The 16,926-nt window shown below is 45.6% G+C and overlaps 1 protein-coding gene across 1 annotated transcript in view; it reads left to right on the forward strand.

The window, feature by feature from the left end:
* Nucleotides 1-16,926, forward strand: part of GATB (glutamyl-tRNA amidotransferase subunit B) — a 38,697-nt gene that overhangs the window by 20,015 nt on the left and 1,756 nt on the right. The window contains exons 6-12 of the mRNA XM_026041631.1: nucleotides 268-381; nucleotides 1,453-1,537; nucleotides 2,286-2,330; nucleotides 3,784-3,973; nucleotides 9,961-10,094; nucleotides 10,488-10,566; nucleotides 14,669-14,803. Of these exons, the coding sequence (XP_025897416.1) occupies nucleotides 268-381; nucleotides 1,453-1,537; nucleotides 2,286-2,330; nucleotides 3,784-3,973; nucleotides 9,961-10,094; nucleotides 10,488-10,566; nucleotides 14,669-14,803 (782 nt within the window). The remainder of the gene's footprint in view (nucleotides 1-267; nucleotides 382-1,452; nucleotides 1,538-2,285; nucleotides 2,331-3,783; nucleotides 3,974-9,960; nucleotides 10,095-10,487; nucleotides 10,567-14,668; nucleotides 14,804-16,926) is intronic.

A 16,926-nucleotide genomic window follows, 5' to 3' on the forward strand; every position in this document is an offset into this window, starting at 1 on the left:
TCCTGCACTACAGTTTTCTCTGAGAGGAGTGATGGGCGGTACTATTAAAAGAAGGTTGCAATCCCAGAAAATTTTGAAAGATTGGATGAGAGGTTTGAAATGGAATCACAAACAGAAAGCTATTATGAGATGGTTGTTACTCATTTCAGAACATATGGCAGAGCGTTATTAATGCAGTGCGCATAACGTGCAGTTTATAGCGCACRCCAGAGTTTTCATTCTAGTGTACAGGACAGACTATTCTGTTGATGAGGTTTCCTTTCCCAGAGGGTCAGCTGAGAGTGGATGCCAATGTTTCTGTGCATCACCCCGGCGAGCCTTACGGAGTGAGGACCGAAGTGAAGAATATCAATAGCATACGATTCCTGGCCAAAGCAGTAGGTAAGTCATGATGACTTCATTACTGGAGCATTGTAGATGTTTTACATGGTCTTAGTAAGTGAAATATGTCAGAGTCCTGAGGGCACTAACAGATCTTAATTGCCCTGACAGGTCTTAACCTGGGGCGCCCACCCATGCACTCTGCTAGGGGTCTAGGAATCATTTTTATGCTCAGTCCTGAACTATTACCATAGCTGTCCTGTCTCTGGTTGTGTCTCCTGATGGACCTTGCACCTGCACTGTGCTGTTGTCTCCAGTCTTGTTGCTGGCCACAACTCCTGCTGCTCCTGACTGAGTGCCCTGGCTGGACCCAGGGCCTGGTACACCTTTTCACCCTGACTGAGACTGTTGATGGACCCTGTTACTAGCACATAGCTCCACCCATCCCTAGTCAGTGAGGGCACTGCTTGGGCTGGGGCCATCCTTGCCTCCAGRCTCATTTTCCTTTGTGGAACAGCCCTGCTCTTGCTGCATTCTGGCAAAGTGTGGGATACTCAGGGGGTAGCTGCTATGTTAGACTGCAGTTTTCTTGCAGAGGGGACCCTGCACCTTCAAGAAAGAGGAAATGGGTGATTCAGTATTGAGCATGTCTAGCTCTGATCTGTATTATCGGTAGCTCTGTGTCCTCAGATGAAATKGATTGCTGGTGGTTGAGTACAATGGTGCGCGCATTAAGTTCAGAGAGCATGCAGCTGCAGCTTGGGCAAGAGCAAGAAAGGATGATGATTACATCTCCAAAACAAAACTGGCGTGAAGGAGATGAGAATTCTCATTCCAAATCCTCAGCTTATGATAGGAAGGTCACTAGGATTGTGTGGCTTGGCTGCAGTGCCTGGGAGAAGCATTTTCTGCTTAAAGAGAATGAAAGAGGGGCAGGAAAACATGCAGGAAGTAAACAGTGCTGAAGAGATAAAGTGACAGCCTGTAACTACTGGTGTTGATTTCATTAAGGTTAAATCAACAGACCTTTCCATTATTACATAGCAGTGAAAAAGAAAATAGTTAAGTATATAAAAGCTAATAGTGCAGCTAACTAACTAGTTTATTGTGTTTTGTTGTTTTTGCTATCAGACTATGAAATCCAGAGGCAAATTGAAGAACTTGAAAATGGAGGAACAATTCTGAATGAAACAAGAGCCTTTGATTCCAAACTTGGGTGAGCTCTTTTTAGAAAAATATTGGAAATAGCAGTTCTAGAATGCCAGTGATATCAAGTGACACGATCAGGAGAGATAACATGGTATCACTCAAGTTCAGTCTTTTAAAGCTAATGTTCACAAGCAGAGTCCTATCACTGATAGTCATTTATTCTTAAAGTTGAGACTTTGACACAACACATTATGTGCAGAGTTCCGACTCTGCGGTCTAAATGGACAAGATGGGCAAATAGTGGAAGGGGAAAGGGGCAGAGAAAAGTGAGTGACTTCCCTGTAGACTCATGGTGTCAAGAGATTGGCAGATTTGGACGCAGACTGAGAATTAGGCCGCCACAACTCTCCAGATTTCTGAAAAGGAAATTAAATTCATCTGAAGTCTGTGATTTCTCCTTCTCTCTCTTTTTTTTTTTTTTTCCCCTCCTCTTCTTTAAAATATCCAGTGAGGATGAGTTGGAAAGGCCGTAGAGCARTGCCCCAGATGTGCTAACTTTGTAGCCTCAGGACTAGCAGACACATTTTGCTTACTTTACCAAGCAAACATCTGTGTAATACTGGAACTAATGACAAATGCTACATCAAGCAATGTTTGGATTAAAATGACTGCCCTYTTACGTACACATATTCTTTGAAGTAGCTGGAGAAAGCTTTCCTTATCCTTCTGAGGTGATGTATTTGTTTTGTGGTTTTGCCAGAAATCTCGTTCTGTAGCATACCACCTACTGTATCTAACATGTTGTTTTATTTCAGGTGCACTATATCAATGAGAGATAAAGAAGGAAAACAGGATTATAGGTAATTTAAAAAAATAAATTTAATATTTCAAGGGCAGAGATCTTATTTCCCAGGACTGTGCTGTGTTCTGCTAAAGCCCATAGATCTTTCTCACACACTGCAGTGCATTAGCACAGAGTGGATAAGCTGAAGGCTTGCTTAGTGATCAGTACACATGCATTCTTTTAGGAGTGCCCTGATGTAATAGAAACACAGGAATATGCTGTGGAAGTGGAGCTGAGTTTGGGGAGCTGATGCTGCCAAGGGCACTGGAAGAGGAGGTAGCCACAGTGGTGTCCGCATGAGGAAGAGTCAGCTCGGTGACTGCTGAAGGCTCTGGGCTCCTCTTCTCCAGGCTCCTCTCTCCCTTCCCCTGTTGTGTGCATGGCCGCCTCCTCCCCTGCTCAAGGATGTCTTAGCAATGATCCAGCCAGTCCTTCCCTGGTCTTGCATCTTGGAGACAGCCTTCCCAGTACTCCCCACTCTCCACTGGAATTCATTTCCCAGATAGAGAGCTGTAGTTCTGCAGGCAGAACTTTCTCAGTCTCCTAGCTTTGCCATATCTGTGTTCATTGTAAATCAGTGTGGATTCTGTCACTGCTCTGATCAGAGTRGAGCAAGGATTTTGGAAAGAACTCACTGTTTTTGCATCAGGTATTCAAAGCAGCATTTGTAGAAATGCAGCAGAAATGGCAGTAGTCATTTTAAGAATTCCTTAATGTGATAGAGGCAGGCCTAATGTTTATTTAACACAATTAATTTGAGCAAATGTTTAAAGAAAAGAAGAATCAGGAGAGCTTAAGCAAGACTGATGAGTCTAAGATATTTCAAGTGAAGAGCTAGAGGATTATGATAATATTTTTTCCGATTTTTTTGTAACTTACTAGTGCACATTGTTCATTTAACTTAAAAGTCCTATTTAGGACATTTTGAAATAGTGGTACAGTAAGCATAGCATATGCCCAAATGTCCTTTATTCTGATATTTATGAAACCCTCATTTGATTGTGTAAGAGYGAGTTTTTTGCTTCAGTCACAGAGAGATTGGGGCGGTTTGAATTGGCCTTCTCTGTATGGCAGCCTCTGCTCTGCACCCTGCRGAGCAGAGTGCCTTTGCTTGTAGCTCAGCCTGAGGTTTTATCCAAATCTGTGAAGTKAGGGTGGAAAGGTTGCAAACCACACCAACCACTCATGGCAGCTGTTGGTGGTTGTGGTTTCTTCCTGCCAATTTACTCCCCTTGCTGTCCAGATCCACAGTTCAAGCTCGGTGCAAAGAGGAATAGACTGTTTCCKTATCTTTTATGTTGTTATTAATTTGCTTGCAGAACTGTTTTAATTGCACTTTTACTGTTATTGCCTCTTTAATAATCAGTGGCAGATAAAGGAAAGTAGGAATTTTGCAGCAGATTTTATTCCTTGTTGTTGGGCTTTTGACTAAAAATAATTATGAAGGAGTTTTTCTTCGTTTTCACTAGGTTCATGCCAGAGCCAAACCTTCCTCCATTGATTCTGTATGATGCTAAATCTTTGCCAGCTAATATGAACCATCAGCAAGTGGTAAATATCGATTGGATTCGAGAGAGGCTTCCTGACCTCCCCAGTGTGAAGAGAGCGAAGCTTGTTGAACTGTATGGGATTCTTCCTGAACACAGCTTCGCCTTATTGGTAGGTCTATTGATCAAGTGCTAAAATAAACCAAGAAACTTCRAAGTTTCACTGTTTTTGAAAACATTCACAAATGTCATATTAACCAGCTGTCGGCACTCATGGATTTTTTYAGTTGGAAATATGTCTAACACGTTGCCTGCTTTATACTGTGGAGTTACATAGAGTGGTAGGGAAAAAAGAAACGGTACGCTGTGTGCCTGGAAAAAAATTCTTAAGCAAAGTGCAGGCAAGTAACTGATACTTAATATTGATTTTGCCTGTCTGCACATGGGCAAAGCAGTAACTGACTGCAGCAAATGTACAACTTCCCACTGACAAGTCCTTGTCTGCAAGCGCAGGTTTTTCCTGTCTCTGGGTTGGGTATAAGTCTGGGTGCATTGGCAGTATGTAACAAATTAATAGATGGCTTTTCTGACTGCAGAAAAAAAAACCCTTTAGTTTAAACCTTGGTGTTTCAGGATAACGTAGAAACCAGACTAATTTGGGCAGGTAAAGCTGAAAGATTTAATCAAAAAGGCTATAAAACACCAACTTTGGCATTAGAATGCAGGGGACAGGTTCAGAAGAGGGCTTGGAAAAGAAAAGGTAACAAATGCAAATTAGGTAAACCTCATAACTTCCAGAAATATTCCAGAGATCGTTCAGCCTCTTAAATACAAACTGCAGCATCTGTGACAGTGATAAGTCTGTGCAGGCATTAGCAAACTCACGCGCTTGTAAAAATTTCCCCTTGCCAGCTCACCTTGGGCAGTGTCCTCCTTTGGTTACCTCTGTGATCCGTGGAGACAGAGAAAGAAAGAAAGACGTGTTCAGTGTGGGATTCAGAGCAGAACCTTAAGTACTTTAAATTGTCCCCTGGAGGAGTTTCTTTCCTTTGACTGTAAATGCAGGGAGCGTAGTGCCTCTGACTTACTACCTAATATCCCGCTTTTGTGTGTCTGTATTTTAATATGCTTCTGCAGAAGCTGGTTCTACAGAGAGAGAGGAAAAAAAATGAGTGATTCTTTTTCTGAAGAAAGCTGTTAAGAAAACTGCTTCTGTGGTAGTGTGCCATTTTAGGGAGTTGCGGGTCTTTCACAGTGTGGTGGGCAGATGTGTCAGAAACCTCATCAAAGTCATGAAGCTGCAGTGATAGCACTGAGATGTGTCAAGCAGACAGCAGTATTTTATCTTTCTGCTTCATTATGAAAAGTGCAGAAAGTGATTTAGCAGCCCTCTGCATGCATCCATTTTCTTCACATCAACAAATTTCTTCCATTTAAAAGCAAGAAAGCTCAGAAGAGCAGATAGATTCCTCACCCTTTTGAACTTCTTCTAACTTCCTTCTTTTGACATGAGCCTACTTCTTGCCCTGTCTCAGTCTGGCATCAATGACTTCCACTAAACAGTTTCTTCCCTGACTAGCAACTCGCCCCATATATTTGTCTCAGTAATGTCCCTCTTCTCCTCTACTGCTTTTGCTTCTTCACCCTTTACTTTCTTCCTTTTTGTAACAAGTAAGATGATGGGCAGGCTCCAAGCAGGAATTTGGATGGTGCTTGTAATAAGATACTGCATTTATTTGAGCACATGAGCTGGACTAGTTCTTCATCGCGGGTCTTCTGTTGTTGTTATGGCATTAGAAAGTCAGCATGTAAAAGTTGCTGGCCTGTTCACTGGGAGACTAGTTAACCTTAATTCCTATCAAATTGGTKTGTGCGTGGCCGTGTTAAGCTTGCCTCAGAAGCTGCAGAAGATTGCTGATGGGGCCAGCAACACACGTCTAATGAGCACCCTTGCAGGCTGGGGCGCCCAGGAGTGCTCATTAAGTGAATGGCAGTGGTGGAGGAATCTCTCTAAAATGCAAAATCTCTATTCGGTGCCAGCTTGTTAAAGAACAGATTATGCACCAAAGTTACGTTGAAACAATGCCATAGTTCAAAATGCWAGTCACTTTCCTAGCTTGCTTCATTCTGCCAAGTGTATACAATAGCTGCTGGTATGTACTGCAGTATGGAGAATGGCAGCCATGAGACTTTTAGGCTTTGCCTAATTATGAGATGAGCTGAAATGGGAGGAGAGCTTTAGCTGTGAGTATCTTTATAGCTCAGATTTCTTAAGTGTAAACAGCTAGATTTTTTGATAGTTTTACATAAATTGCAATAATAAATGAAGATTATGACTTTCTTCTTGCAAAGTCCTACTTAATCATGGAGATGCTGTACTTTGAGCCAGGTAGAATCCATAGATTTGAGGGCCTTGATTTATGTGTGCCATTTCTACTTTGCTGTGTAAATTGGTAGGCTGTCAAATATTGTCCTTTAGTCAACAAGGAGCTCTGAGAACTTTGCTAGGTGCAGTGCTGTAGCAGTTTCTTACCTGCTATTGAGACAAAACCCAGAATTTATTGACATAGACAGTAATGTGACATTTTGTTTTCAAAAGGCATGTTCAAGTCCAAAGAGGCTCAGCCAAAAAAATAGATCCGTTGTCAAAAAATTAGAAAAGACTTGACTCATCACTTGCTTTCTCATCTGAATTTCAGGCCTTCTTCCTGTACATTTACTCTATGTGTGCTTGCTTTTTGAACTTAAATCTTTTCAGAATAAGCTACATGAAGAAGTTTGAGCTGTCTTTCATTGWCTGCTCTGCTTGTCTGCTTTAATAGGCTAGATATTCTGTTTTTTTTTTTTTTTCCTCTGACAATCTGGCACATTTTTGCTGCACTTGTTACCTCAGAGTCAGTTTTTGTGGGAACTGTGATGTTGAAAATGGGAAGAAGAAAGCAGAAAATGAGATTTTATTGCTGAACAGTGGTGGAGCTTTCATCTTCATTCTTTTGGGAAGCAGGATTGGTCTTTAAAAGCACAGGCTTGCATTACAGACCAAATGTCTCTAAAGATTACATTCATGTTATATGCTACAATAGTGTTTTAAAATGCATCTGCAATCACTCAGCCACTACTTTTTCTGACATCTCGTTACAATTAAATGATCATTTTACATCATGTTTAAGAAAGAAATTTGCATCTGGCTGACATATTGTATGCCAGATTTCATGCCAGTGAGATTCTAATGAGCAAGTTGCAATGTTCTTGGCGTGTAATGAGAGCACTAAGTGGCCCTCCATCCCAAACACAGGGCTGCAGTTCCACAGTTCTGTATTCCCTTCTATGAAGATTAAAATATGTTATTCAGAATTAAGGGAGGCAGTTAACATTTCTGTAAAGCAGAATGTTGTGGCTTGCAGTGGTTTTCAGGAGGGGKGTGTGTGTGTGTATGTTAACTCTTCATAAGCTACGATGTAGAAATACAGAAGCTGMAATGCCTAGTGTGGACAGAAAGCAGGAAACTGATGCTTCCATTAGTAGGGAAGGCTCTAAGTTAGGATTTTGATTTTTTTWAAWTATTATTTATTTATTTATTTATRATGCTGGATGATAGAGCTCACTGTGTCAGAGCTCTACCTCCCTTATTACTTTTGGTTATTTTCCCTTAAACTTAATAAGGTCCTTTTTCTTTCCAGTGAGAGTTTGTTACTTTGAGTGAATTTGGCCTGAGAAAAGTTGACCAAGTTGCACAGCTTGGAGTCAACTTAAAGCAGACAGAGAATCTAAAAATTGAAGACAATCAAGTTATTCCTGCAGTTTTTATATGACAAGAAAATAAGGAAGGAATTTTTTTCTGTCACTYGTGGTTTTTTTGACATTCTGCCTCACTTATTTCAGTCTAGCAGTGCTGGGTCTCTTACTCTTTGGCCACAGAAAAAGGTAGTCACTTAAAAGAAAGAGAAGGGAGGGGAGGGATTTTTGGGAATTATGTCTACTTTCATGTGCAGAAGCAGCAAGCTCAATAAGTCCACCCTCTGTTTGAGAGCTCCTGGCCTTATGTCCTCCTGCACCCTGCAAATCATCTGATTAAAACACGAGGAGTGAGTACGTTTGTCCTTGGTTTTCGAAGGTCTGGCATCGGTGTCAGAGCTGTAACGCCAGCCAGGCTGCTGCTGTCCCTCAGTCAGGCTGCGGGCGAGGGGGCAGACACTCGTCGTGCCGGCGCCGCGCTCCTGCGTGCGCTGTGCTCGCTGCGTGCGCCGCGCTCCTGCGTGCGCTGTGCTCGCTGCGTGCGCCGCGCTCCTGCGTGCGCTGTGCTCGCTGCGTGCGCCGCGCTCCTGCGTGCGCCGCGGCCAGCGCCTCTGCCCGCCTCCCCTTGTGGGTGGCTCTGAGCTGCGCAGCATAAAGGCTTTGGAAAAACTCGCTGCGGCCCTTAAATGAGTAAAAGCAGCAGTAGCACTTCTTTCCCTACGGGAACTGGACTGCATTTGTATGAAAGTGCACCCGCTGTTTCAGTAGTCTGTGTTTGTTTATACTAATGAACCTGAGGTAAATCAGGAGGAAAARAAAAACAGAAAAATTTAGTAATTCATCACTTGAATAATAAAACACACACTTCTTAATCAAGTTCAGTGTACTTTGATAACCACATCATTTCCTTGCTATTTTAAAGTCAAATTTGGTCTTCTAATATATTTAGATTTGACATTATTTGTTTATTAAGTAACTGCTAATTGAATTTGAAGGAACAACAGAGAGGAAGGGAAGTACGTACAGAAGTAAGGGAAGTGACTGCAGCTACCAGGGTTCACAGAGGAGCTCAGTGCTGACCTAGACTAAGAATTTCAGTTCTTTGCTCGTGGCCTCAAGGTGAAGGTGAAGGGTCTGATTGCTGTCTCCCCACTTGTGCAGCACCTCCACCCATTAATCTCAGTGCTCCTTGCTCTGTTTTGCAGTTTTAATTGAGAGCAGTAGTGGTCTGCAGTATTCTCAAAGGCCATACATCATGACCAGTGAAAGAGGAAGATGTTGGGAGTTTTCTGAAGGCTTTGAGGAAAAAAACCTGAGAATCTGTATTTTATGGTGACAGGTTGACTTTAAAGACAAGGGGGCAAATGAGACGGCTTGGTGGGTGTATTTGGGTGGGAAAGGCAGGCGGTGGTTTGGTGCACAGCTGCAGCATCCTTGCTGGGCTGTGGTCAGGGTGAGCGGGCCGCAGTTGGCGTGTGCTCGGAGAACGTTCCTGCTGCGATGACAGTGCTCCGAGGTTGGTCATCGCGTGGCTCCCAGCACTCGGAGCCAGCCTGCGCTCCGCGCACTCATGCCATTGAGCGTGGAAGGCCGGGGACACATCGGCTTTGGAGGCTCCCCGAGAAGGTAGGAAGTGTTCGGCAGACCTACATGAGCTGTGTGCAACAGTTAAACATCCATCATGGCCTTGATGACAAACAGCAGAGCATTCGTCAGACTGTGCAGTATCCGTTCGTCTTAAAGCAACCACACATTTTACTTGGGCTGTAAATTGAATTTCCTGCTGTTGTACCTTCCGAGCGTGCAGTGTGCTGTGCAAAACCTCGCATGGTTTCTGTGCAGAAAAATAGAGAAATAAAACCCCACTTCTTATGGCAGGAGCTGGCTGTATCATTCTAGCATGAACTCAAGGTAATCTTATTCCATCCATCAAAAAAAAAAAAAAAAAGAGAGAGAGAGATGATTGCAGGATCAAAAATGAAATATCTGTAGGTAGTTTCAGGAAAAAATATTTTCTAGATGRAAGATGTCATGGCAGCTTGTTAGACGGGAGTGTTGAGCTTTCTAGAATTTTATGCATTTTCTAAAATACAAGAGAAGATGAATTTTTTTTTYCCCAAATGTTAATTGTAGGAAGGAGTGAAGAGGAAACAAAGTTGCTTCCTTCCTGGAAGATTTCATTCCCAGAAGTTGCATTCAAACAGGCTGGCAGACAGGCTGTACATATGTATTCTAGGCGTAACAGTTTCTTGGCTACCTTAATAAAATTATCCCAAAGTCTTGCCACCTTGCAGTGAATTCCTCAAATCAAGATTACTTTAGGATTCTGTATTTATAGTYTGAGTATCATGTGTAGTGATGCTTTTTGCATCAATTTTTGCTTTTACTTCAATTTTTTTGATGCATTTAACTTTTCTTAAACAGAATGAAGATGGATTAGCAGAATACTTTGAAAACGTGCTAAAACACACACAGATGAAGCCAAAGAAGGTGATCGGCTGGATTCTGAATGACCTGCTCAGTTGTTTAAAAGAACATGCCTGTGAAGTGAAGGACAGGTAAGGCTTTCTGGTTACTACAGTGGTAAAACAAAACATTCCTTTTCATACATATCATGAATAGTGTCTTTTTTTTTTTTTCTTGCTTCTGCTTTAATTATTACCTGTAAAGTTTGTTAGTCTAGGGAAAACTCTTTGGGCCTTGGCAGTGTTGTGATGAATTAAGTTAACCAAGTGCCTTCCAGATGAGGGCCATTTATTTAAAAGTAATAATTAGTGGTTCTTCTTTGAAATCTGCAATGGTAAGATCCAATCAGGCAGCCAAAAACAGACCTTGGAAGTTTAATGTATCATGAGGAAGGGTACTTGTGTGAGCTTTAGGAAAACAACAGTAGCCTGGATATATTATTTAACCTTTATGTTATGAGGTAACTTTTGACCCTTCTTCTATAGCCCAGTCAGTTCTTTTCTCCTGGCTGACCTTCTGAACCTCCTAGAAAGAAAAGAAATTTCTTCTTCAGCAGCCAAACAAGTAAGTACCTTTTGGTTTTACTGTAGCTTGGATGTCTGACTGCTTACTCCGTTTACATAGCAAATTTTTAAATGCTATGTACTAGTACATTGGTTTCCTCAAAAAAATAAATTATTTAGAGTTGATGAAGGATAAATTTCCTTCTATCCTATATAAAATAATAAATAATAATGCCTCATGCATATAATTTTACAGCTCTCATAAACCACATACTAAGTTTAAGCAATGAGATCTGAGGTCAGTTAAACAAATGGTGCTTCCAAACAGGCCGAACGCTGCCTCTCAGGCTGGTAGTTACAATCCTGGCTGAAAGGCCAGTAGAAATTAATCCATTCCTCACAGTTAAGCTGGGAGTTTAAACTACTAGCTATTATGGCATACTAGGTGTTACATTCTCAAATGTTAGTGTTTGGAAAAGGAGGTTGTTCCCCTGGGCGTACTTGCAGAGAGGGGCCTGCTTTGGCATGTCTCTTGAGGAAGAAGGGAGAGATCTGCCCTTTCTTTCATTTTCTTCTGACTGCTTCTGCTATCTTTGGCCTCTTGAGCAAGTTTTGAGGGTAAAGTATTTTTTTTTCTCTTTTTAAATATCATCCTGCTTAGGACAGTCTGAAGAAATCTGTCATTCATCTTAAATTCTCACAGGCTCATTATATGTAGAATGTCCTGTCCTTTCAAATTAGTTAATATCATCTAGATAAGTACATTAGATAACTCTTGCTTCTCTGGTGGTCATCAGTAAAATCATTAATGAAGATACCTAACTTACCTTGTGGTAAGYGGTTCAAGCTCTAGCGCTCTGTAATGTCCCTCTTCTGGCACATGCCAGTTTGGTCCAGCACAGCTGTGGGATTGTGCTGGGCTCAATTCACTTTCTCAATGATTATAAAGCAAGTGTGAGAATTGTAGATGTTTGCCTTGCTTGGCCACACTTGCACTTAAACTTCCTGAGTTTCTTTTTCTTTTTTTTTTTTTTTTTTTTTTTTTTTTTTTTTTTTTTTTTTTTTTTTTTTTTTTTTTTTTTGAGGCATGGGGGAAGATTAAGGGGGTAGCGAGCTGCTTATTGCAAGCACCATAACTATAGATTTAAAGGTCTAACTTCAGGCATATATATTTGGAGATTTTGGATTAGAAAAGTAAAAGCTTTCGGAAGGACATAAAATATTAATAGTGAGTGCATTGGGATGCACAGCAGTTCTGCGCCTGCAGGTCATAGAGCACCCATCAGCTTGGTGTTTGCATTTGAGAGAGGAGCTTCACAGCTCCATGGTTAACTCGCAGCCTCCCTGTGGAGGGAGAGGTACCAGTGCTCTTGGGAAGGAGCTTTTTGCCTGCAATGTGTTTGTATGCCAGCGTTGCTGAGAGGTTATGGAACGTGAGGAGTTCCAGAGGTGCATCCCTTGTTCAGTTACTGCCTCCTGGTAACGYGTGCGTTGTCCTTGGTGCTCTGGGAGTGGAGGCAGAGCAGCAGCGCTGGCCGCCGTTGCTGAGCCTGGGGGCGCGCGGGACGGGCCGTGTGCCCTGGGGGTGCGCGGGGCGGCCGTACGCGCGGCAGCACGCGGGCTGGCGGCGCGCACTGCCGTSGTGAGCCGGCTCCCACGAGGAGCGGCGCAAGGGCTCGGCGGGGCCAGCTCGCCGACAYGTGGGCGCACGCGTGGGCGCTGCGGGAACCTGGGAACACTTGAGGGTTTTAGGAGGCTTGTGCTCAGTCTCTGCTGAATAAGGCATTAAAACCAGATATATAAAAGCCACGAGCGCCAGTTCTATGCCAAGGACCAGGCACGGCGTGCTTACATAATTAGCACGTAGGTAATTACAGAGCTCCCGCCCCGCCTGCCATCGCATGCAGCAGCAGACTGCAGGGGGTTGCARGGCGTCTCCAGAGCGAGCCGCTGTGTGGAGCAGGCGGGAGAGGCCGGGCCTCGGGCTGCATTTGCCTGCGTCCTTGYGTCGGTCCTGCCTGCAGCGCTGCCTCGACAGGGCCCCGGTGTGCAAGCAGGTAGCGCCCAGAGCAGCACTGTACCCAGGCCTAAGCTGCACCATCTGCCTCGGCACCCTCCCCAGCTGGAAGCCAGGCCCAGGTTGCCACTCACGTTCTGTGGGGCTGGGGGAAAGCGCCAGACGTCTCTGTGAGGGAGAGGGGCCGCAGGCCTGGCCCAAGCGCCGTGCTGGCTGCCAGGATCCGCCAGCTCAGCAACAAGGGCAGTAGCCAGAGCTTCCGCTCGGAGCCCTTCCCGGGCACAGCAGTCGCTGGCACATCCACCTATTGCAAAATGTTTGATACGATGCCTGTGGCAGCCGGACGTTAAGTCCAGATTAATTCATCTTGACCAATGGTTTGCTGCTCTGCCTGTGTAGGTAGAGACTGCAGAACATCATTAAAATCTAATCACGCTCAGGCAAGAATCAATAGTAGAAACTATTGAGAGTTCAGTAATGGAAATGAGGCTTGAGATTCTCGTTTTGGCTCTGGAGACTCCATAATTTKATCCCACTGTTCTGGTGCAGGCAGTTTGTGTAAATGAGCTGAAATCATTTTTTAAACTGCTTTCTTTAGATTTGGACTCCCTGCCAAGTAGAGAAACACATTTTTAAAAGCACATCTTGACAGGACTTGGATCTCTCTCGACTTTCCTCCCTCCCTGCAAGCGCTGCCCTCGACGGCGCTGCGGCTCTGCCGGCTGCGGGCCGTGGCGGTTGCCATGCCGGAAAGCAGCGCCGCTGTCGCAGGGAAACGTGGGGCCGTCGCAGCTCCCAACGGGCGAATCCCCACGTTCCTGTGGCTGGGAGAGTGGCGCCTTGGCACGGCCGCCCTCGCCTCTGCTCCGAGCCAGCCTGGCCATGGGGCGCCGCTGCTCTGCCCGGGCAAGGAGCCCCGGAGCTGAGGAGCAGAGTGGCCATGGGCAGCTGCAGCAGCAGCAAGTGGGGTCTCTTTTCGGGGTCTTTGTTTCTAGGGTGTTTCAGGCAGTGCTGGCATGGTGGTTTTTAAGCACTGCGCTAGAAAGGAAGGGCTTGCAGAAGGTGTCTTACATTTCACTGATTTTTAGATATGAACAGCTTCAGGCCTCACTTAGAGTGGTTGTAATTCAGGCTCCTTATCAGCCCCTCTAATAGAGTGATCTCTGTCTGCCCATCTCGCCTGACACTGGACGTGGCCCTGGCAGTGCCCTGCACGTCACTGCCTGCTCCTCAAGGCTCCAGCACCTTGGCAAAGGCAGAGATCCATCCCCTTGCAGGACCACTGTCAATATGAGAGTCTTAAGTACCCGCTTTTGTATCAGAAGATTCTTGTGTGATGAAGAAAGTTCCTGGGACAGTTAAACACTGTCCCACATGCTTCATTTTTCTGAAGTTGTCTTGCTGCCCTGCTGGGTGTTTTACATGCAGCCTAACTGCTGCTTCTCCTCTCCCGCCGTCAGCCTCCTCTCCATCCTACATACATACTTAGTGCTGAATTCCTGACGTGACATCCATTTCCAGACCCRTACACAGCCAGGGCCCAAACATACAATTATAGCTTCAGTGCAAGATCAAGCCCTAGCAGCTGTTTCAATAAGAGTTTTCTCTCTTTCTCCTCCCACCTTTCTGAAATAAGAGTGGAGAGAATACAGCACATGACTACCCAAGGAAATTATRTTTTTATAAATGTTCTCTTTGCTTGGCTTTATTCCGGAGTGGTAGCTCAGGAAAACATGCTCACATTAACCAGTGCTTATGGCAGAGGTTGAGGCGGCGGCCGCATACGGGCAGCTGATCGCTGGCTGAGCCGGAGCTGCTGCCCGGATGCTGCTCGGTGCCGTTTGTCTCCGGGGGGGGGGTCGTGCGTGTCCTCGTTGCAGCCGGTTCATGAGTGCTGCTAAGGGCACGTGGCAGCTGGCGTTGGCCCCACGCGGAGCCGCGTGGCAGGGAGCTGCGTTTGCTCCGCGCCCTGTCCCAGAGCGGCGCTGCCGTGCGGGGCCGGAGCGGCGCAGGGTGCGGGGTGCAGGACAGGCCTTCCCGAGCAGCTAGGCCTGCTAGCCCGGCCTGGGGAGCTCAGGCGCTGCGTGTGACCGACTTCAGTGCTGTGCTCAAAACACTGACCGCGGCTGCTCGCTCTGATTTGCAGGTGTTTGAGGAGCTGTGGAAGGGGGAAGGGAAGACCCCCCTCGAAATTGTTAAAGAAAAGCAACTAGAGCTGCTGCAGGACCAAGAGGAGCTTGAACAGATCTGCCAGGCGGTGATTGATAGACAAGAAGATGAGGTTGGTGCTGGGATGCTTGGGCACTTTCATAGTCCGTGGCACTCAAATGGGGGTGGAGGTGGCCTTTTCCCCACCTTTTCACTGGTATGGGAGCTCTAGAGCCAGCATAGGAGGTGTGTCATGGTTTTATAGAGAGGCTGCTCACTTCTCATCAGGGTCTTTTTTCTTCTTCTTCTTTTTTTTTTTTAAATTGGAGCATATACAAAATGAACAGCAGAAGAAATTACCGGTCTGGCTAATGTGCCAAGTCCTTCTGAAAGACAGTAAGAAATAATTGTAGGAAGGCAGAGCTGTGGAGGTCATCTCCTCTGCAGCTATGGAGCGCGCTGCCAGGAACGTGACCTGGCCGCGTGGATAAACAAAGCTGTCATTTTTGTGTCGTCTTCTCTGATGCTAGGGCAGCAGTGTTAAATGGTTCTGAATATGGAGAGCGAGATTATCTGCCAGCAAAGGAGGTATTAGCGAGGGGCTCAGAGGCAGTATCGGTACTGGCGAGGCAAGAGCTTCACTCTTTCCCAGGGACGAGGCCCCTGCACACAACAGGGGCCGGGGAGGCAGCCACGTGGCAGCAGCCTTGCAGGGGCTCGAGCTCTGCTGCTCCTGCAGCAGCGCAGGTGCCACCAGGGGGGACAGGGAGGCTTGTCCCCATCTGGGCAGGTCTGAGGGGCTGCAGCAGTCTCTGGGTACAGCCCTGCTTGGGAAAACGGAGGAGAGCCTGCTCCGTGTAGGGCAGGGGCCGGCAGGCTCCAGGCAGTGTCTAACGGCTGCTGGAGGAAAACAAAATGGAAAAGAGCGCCTGTGCATCCTCTGGAGCACAAAAAAAACTAAAAGCAGGAGTGAATAGCTTACTTCTAATATAAACAGTGTCTAGATGCATTTGCCATTTGGAAAAAAAGGCATTAGCATCTTTTGAGAACAATACCACCCACCCCAGAGCTCACTGGGGGCGCTAACAGCTCTGTGAGAGCTTTTGATAAAGAAAATGAGCTTGCGGTAGGTCGGTGTGACCTCCATCAGACTGACTCATTTGCAGAGGCTGATAAAAGTGCTGCTGCAGTTTCAGACGGGTGCTGAAGCACAAGTGTGGCAGAAAGAACATTAGAGGTGATTGGGAAGCGCGGCAGCTGAAGCTCCCTAACCACGCTCCCATTTGGGCAGTAATGCCTTCTCTGCAAATTTAATTCCTCACCCTTTTCCAGCGTTTCAGTCAAGCTGAGTGCAGTAAACTAGTCTCCCTTTACAACTTTTTCCAAATGATCTTTCAGTAAGGCAATAGCTGTCTTGGAGTCCCGTAATTCAGTGCTTTAACTGGCTAAGCGAGCTTACCTTGCAAGCACCGAGGTAGCTGAGCACTTGCCGGGAGAGAAGAGCTATGCCTTGCTGGTTGACAGTAACTTTGTCTTGAAAATGAATTAACTCGCTACCAGTTGCGCAAACCAACACAGAGCAATTTATGAGAATGCAGTATCAAGCCTGCACTGACCTCCTCCCCGTCTAGGTAATTTTGAGCAGATAAGGAATAATGAGTCCTTTCCATATTGAGACAGTCCAGATAAGCGTGCAGCCTGCCACTAACTCAGATAGGGTAATGAGGGGTGGCATTTGCATGTGCGTGTTGCTGCCGCGGGCTGCGCTGCTCCTTATCAGCCCTTCTGCCCGCACTGTCTGYCTGCGAATCCAACCCTCCGCTCAGCAGGAGCTGTCAGGCTGTGCCCAGCAACTCTGACAATGCAGAGCAGGCCCCCCCTGCCATAGACACAGGATGAGGGCCACAAGTTGGTGTTTCAACAGTGGCATCTCCTTTAGAGATGCTTGAAAGCGAGTGCCTCACTCAGCCCCCCCGCTTCTCYCGCCCATGTTTTTGCTTAGCTTTTAAATAACAGCCCCTAAGATTGTGTAGGTGATGGTAAACAAATCCTGGCTCTCTGCTAGGTTGTGATTCTCCTAAGCTAATYGCTCTCTTAAAGAGGATTTCTTGCTTAAAAGAACCACTTAAGTCTTCCCCTGAAGGACAGCACGAGTAGTATCCAGTAAGTTGTCCTTGAAGGCTCAGGTATTTGCTATAACTGAGCAGTGGATTGAGGCAAAAGCAGGCTCTGTGCTAGTGGGGGAAATGAGAATCC

The sequence above is a fragment of the Nothoprocta perdicaria genome, unplaced genomic scaffold (assembly GCF_003342845.1).
Source record: "Nothoprocta perdicaria isolate Ctin4 unplaced genomic scaffold, notPer1 scaffold_29, whole genome shotgun sequence".
Taxonomy (NCBI): domain Eukaryota; kingdom Metazoa; phylum Chordata; class Aves; order Tinamiformes; family Tinamidae; genus Nothoprocta; species Nothoprocta perdicaria.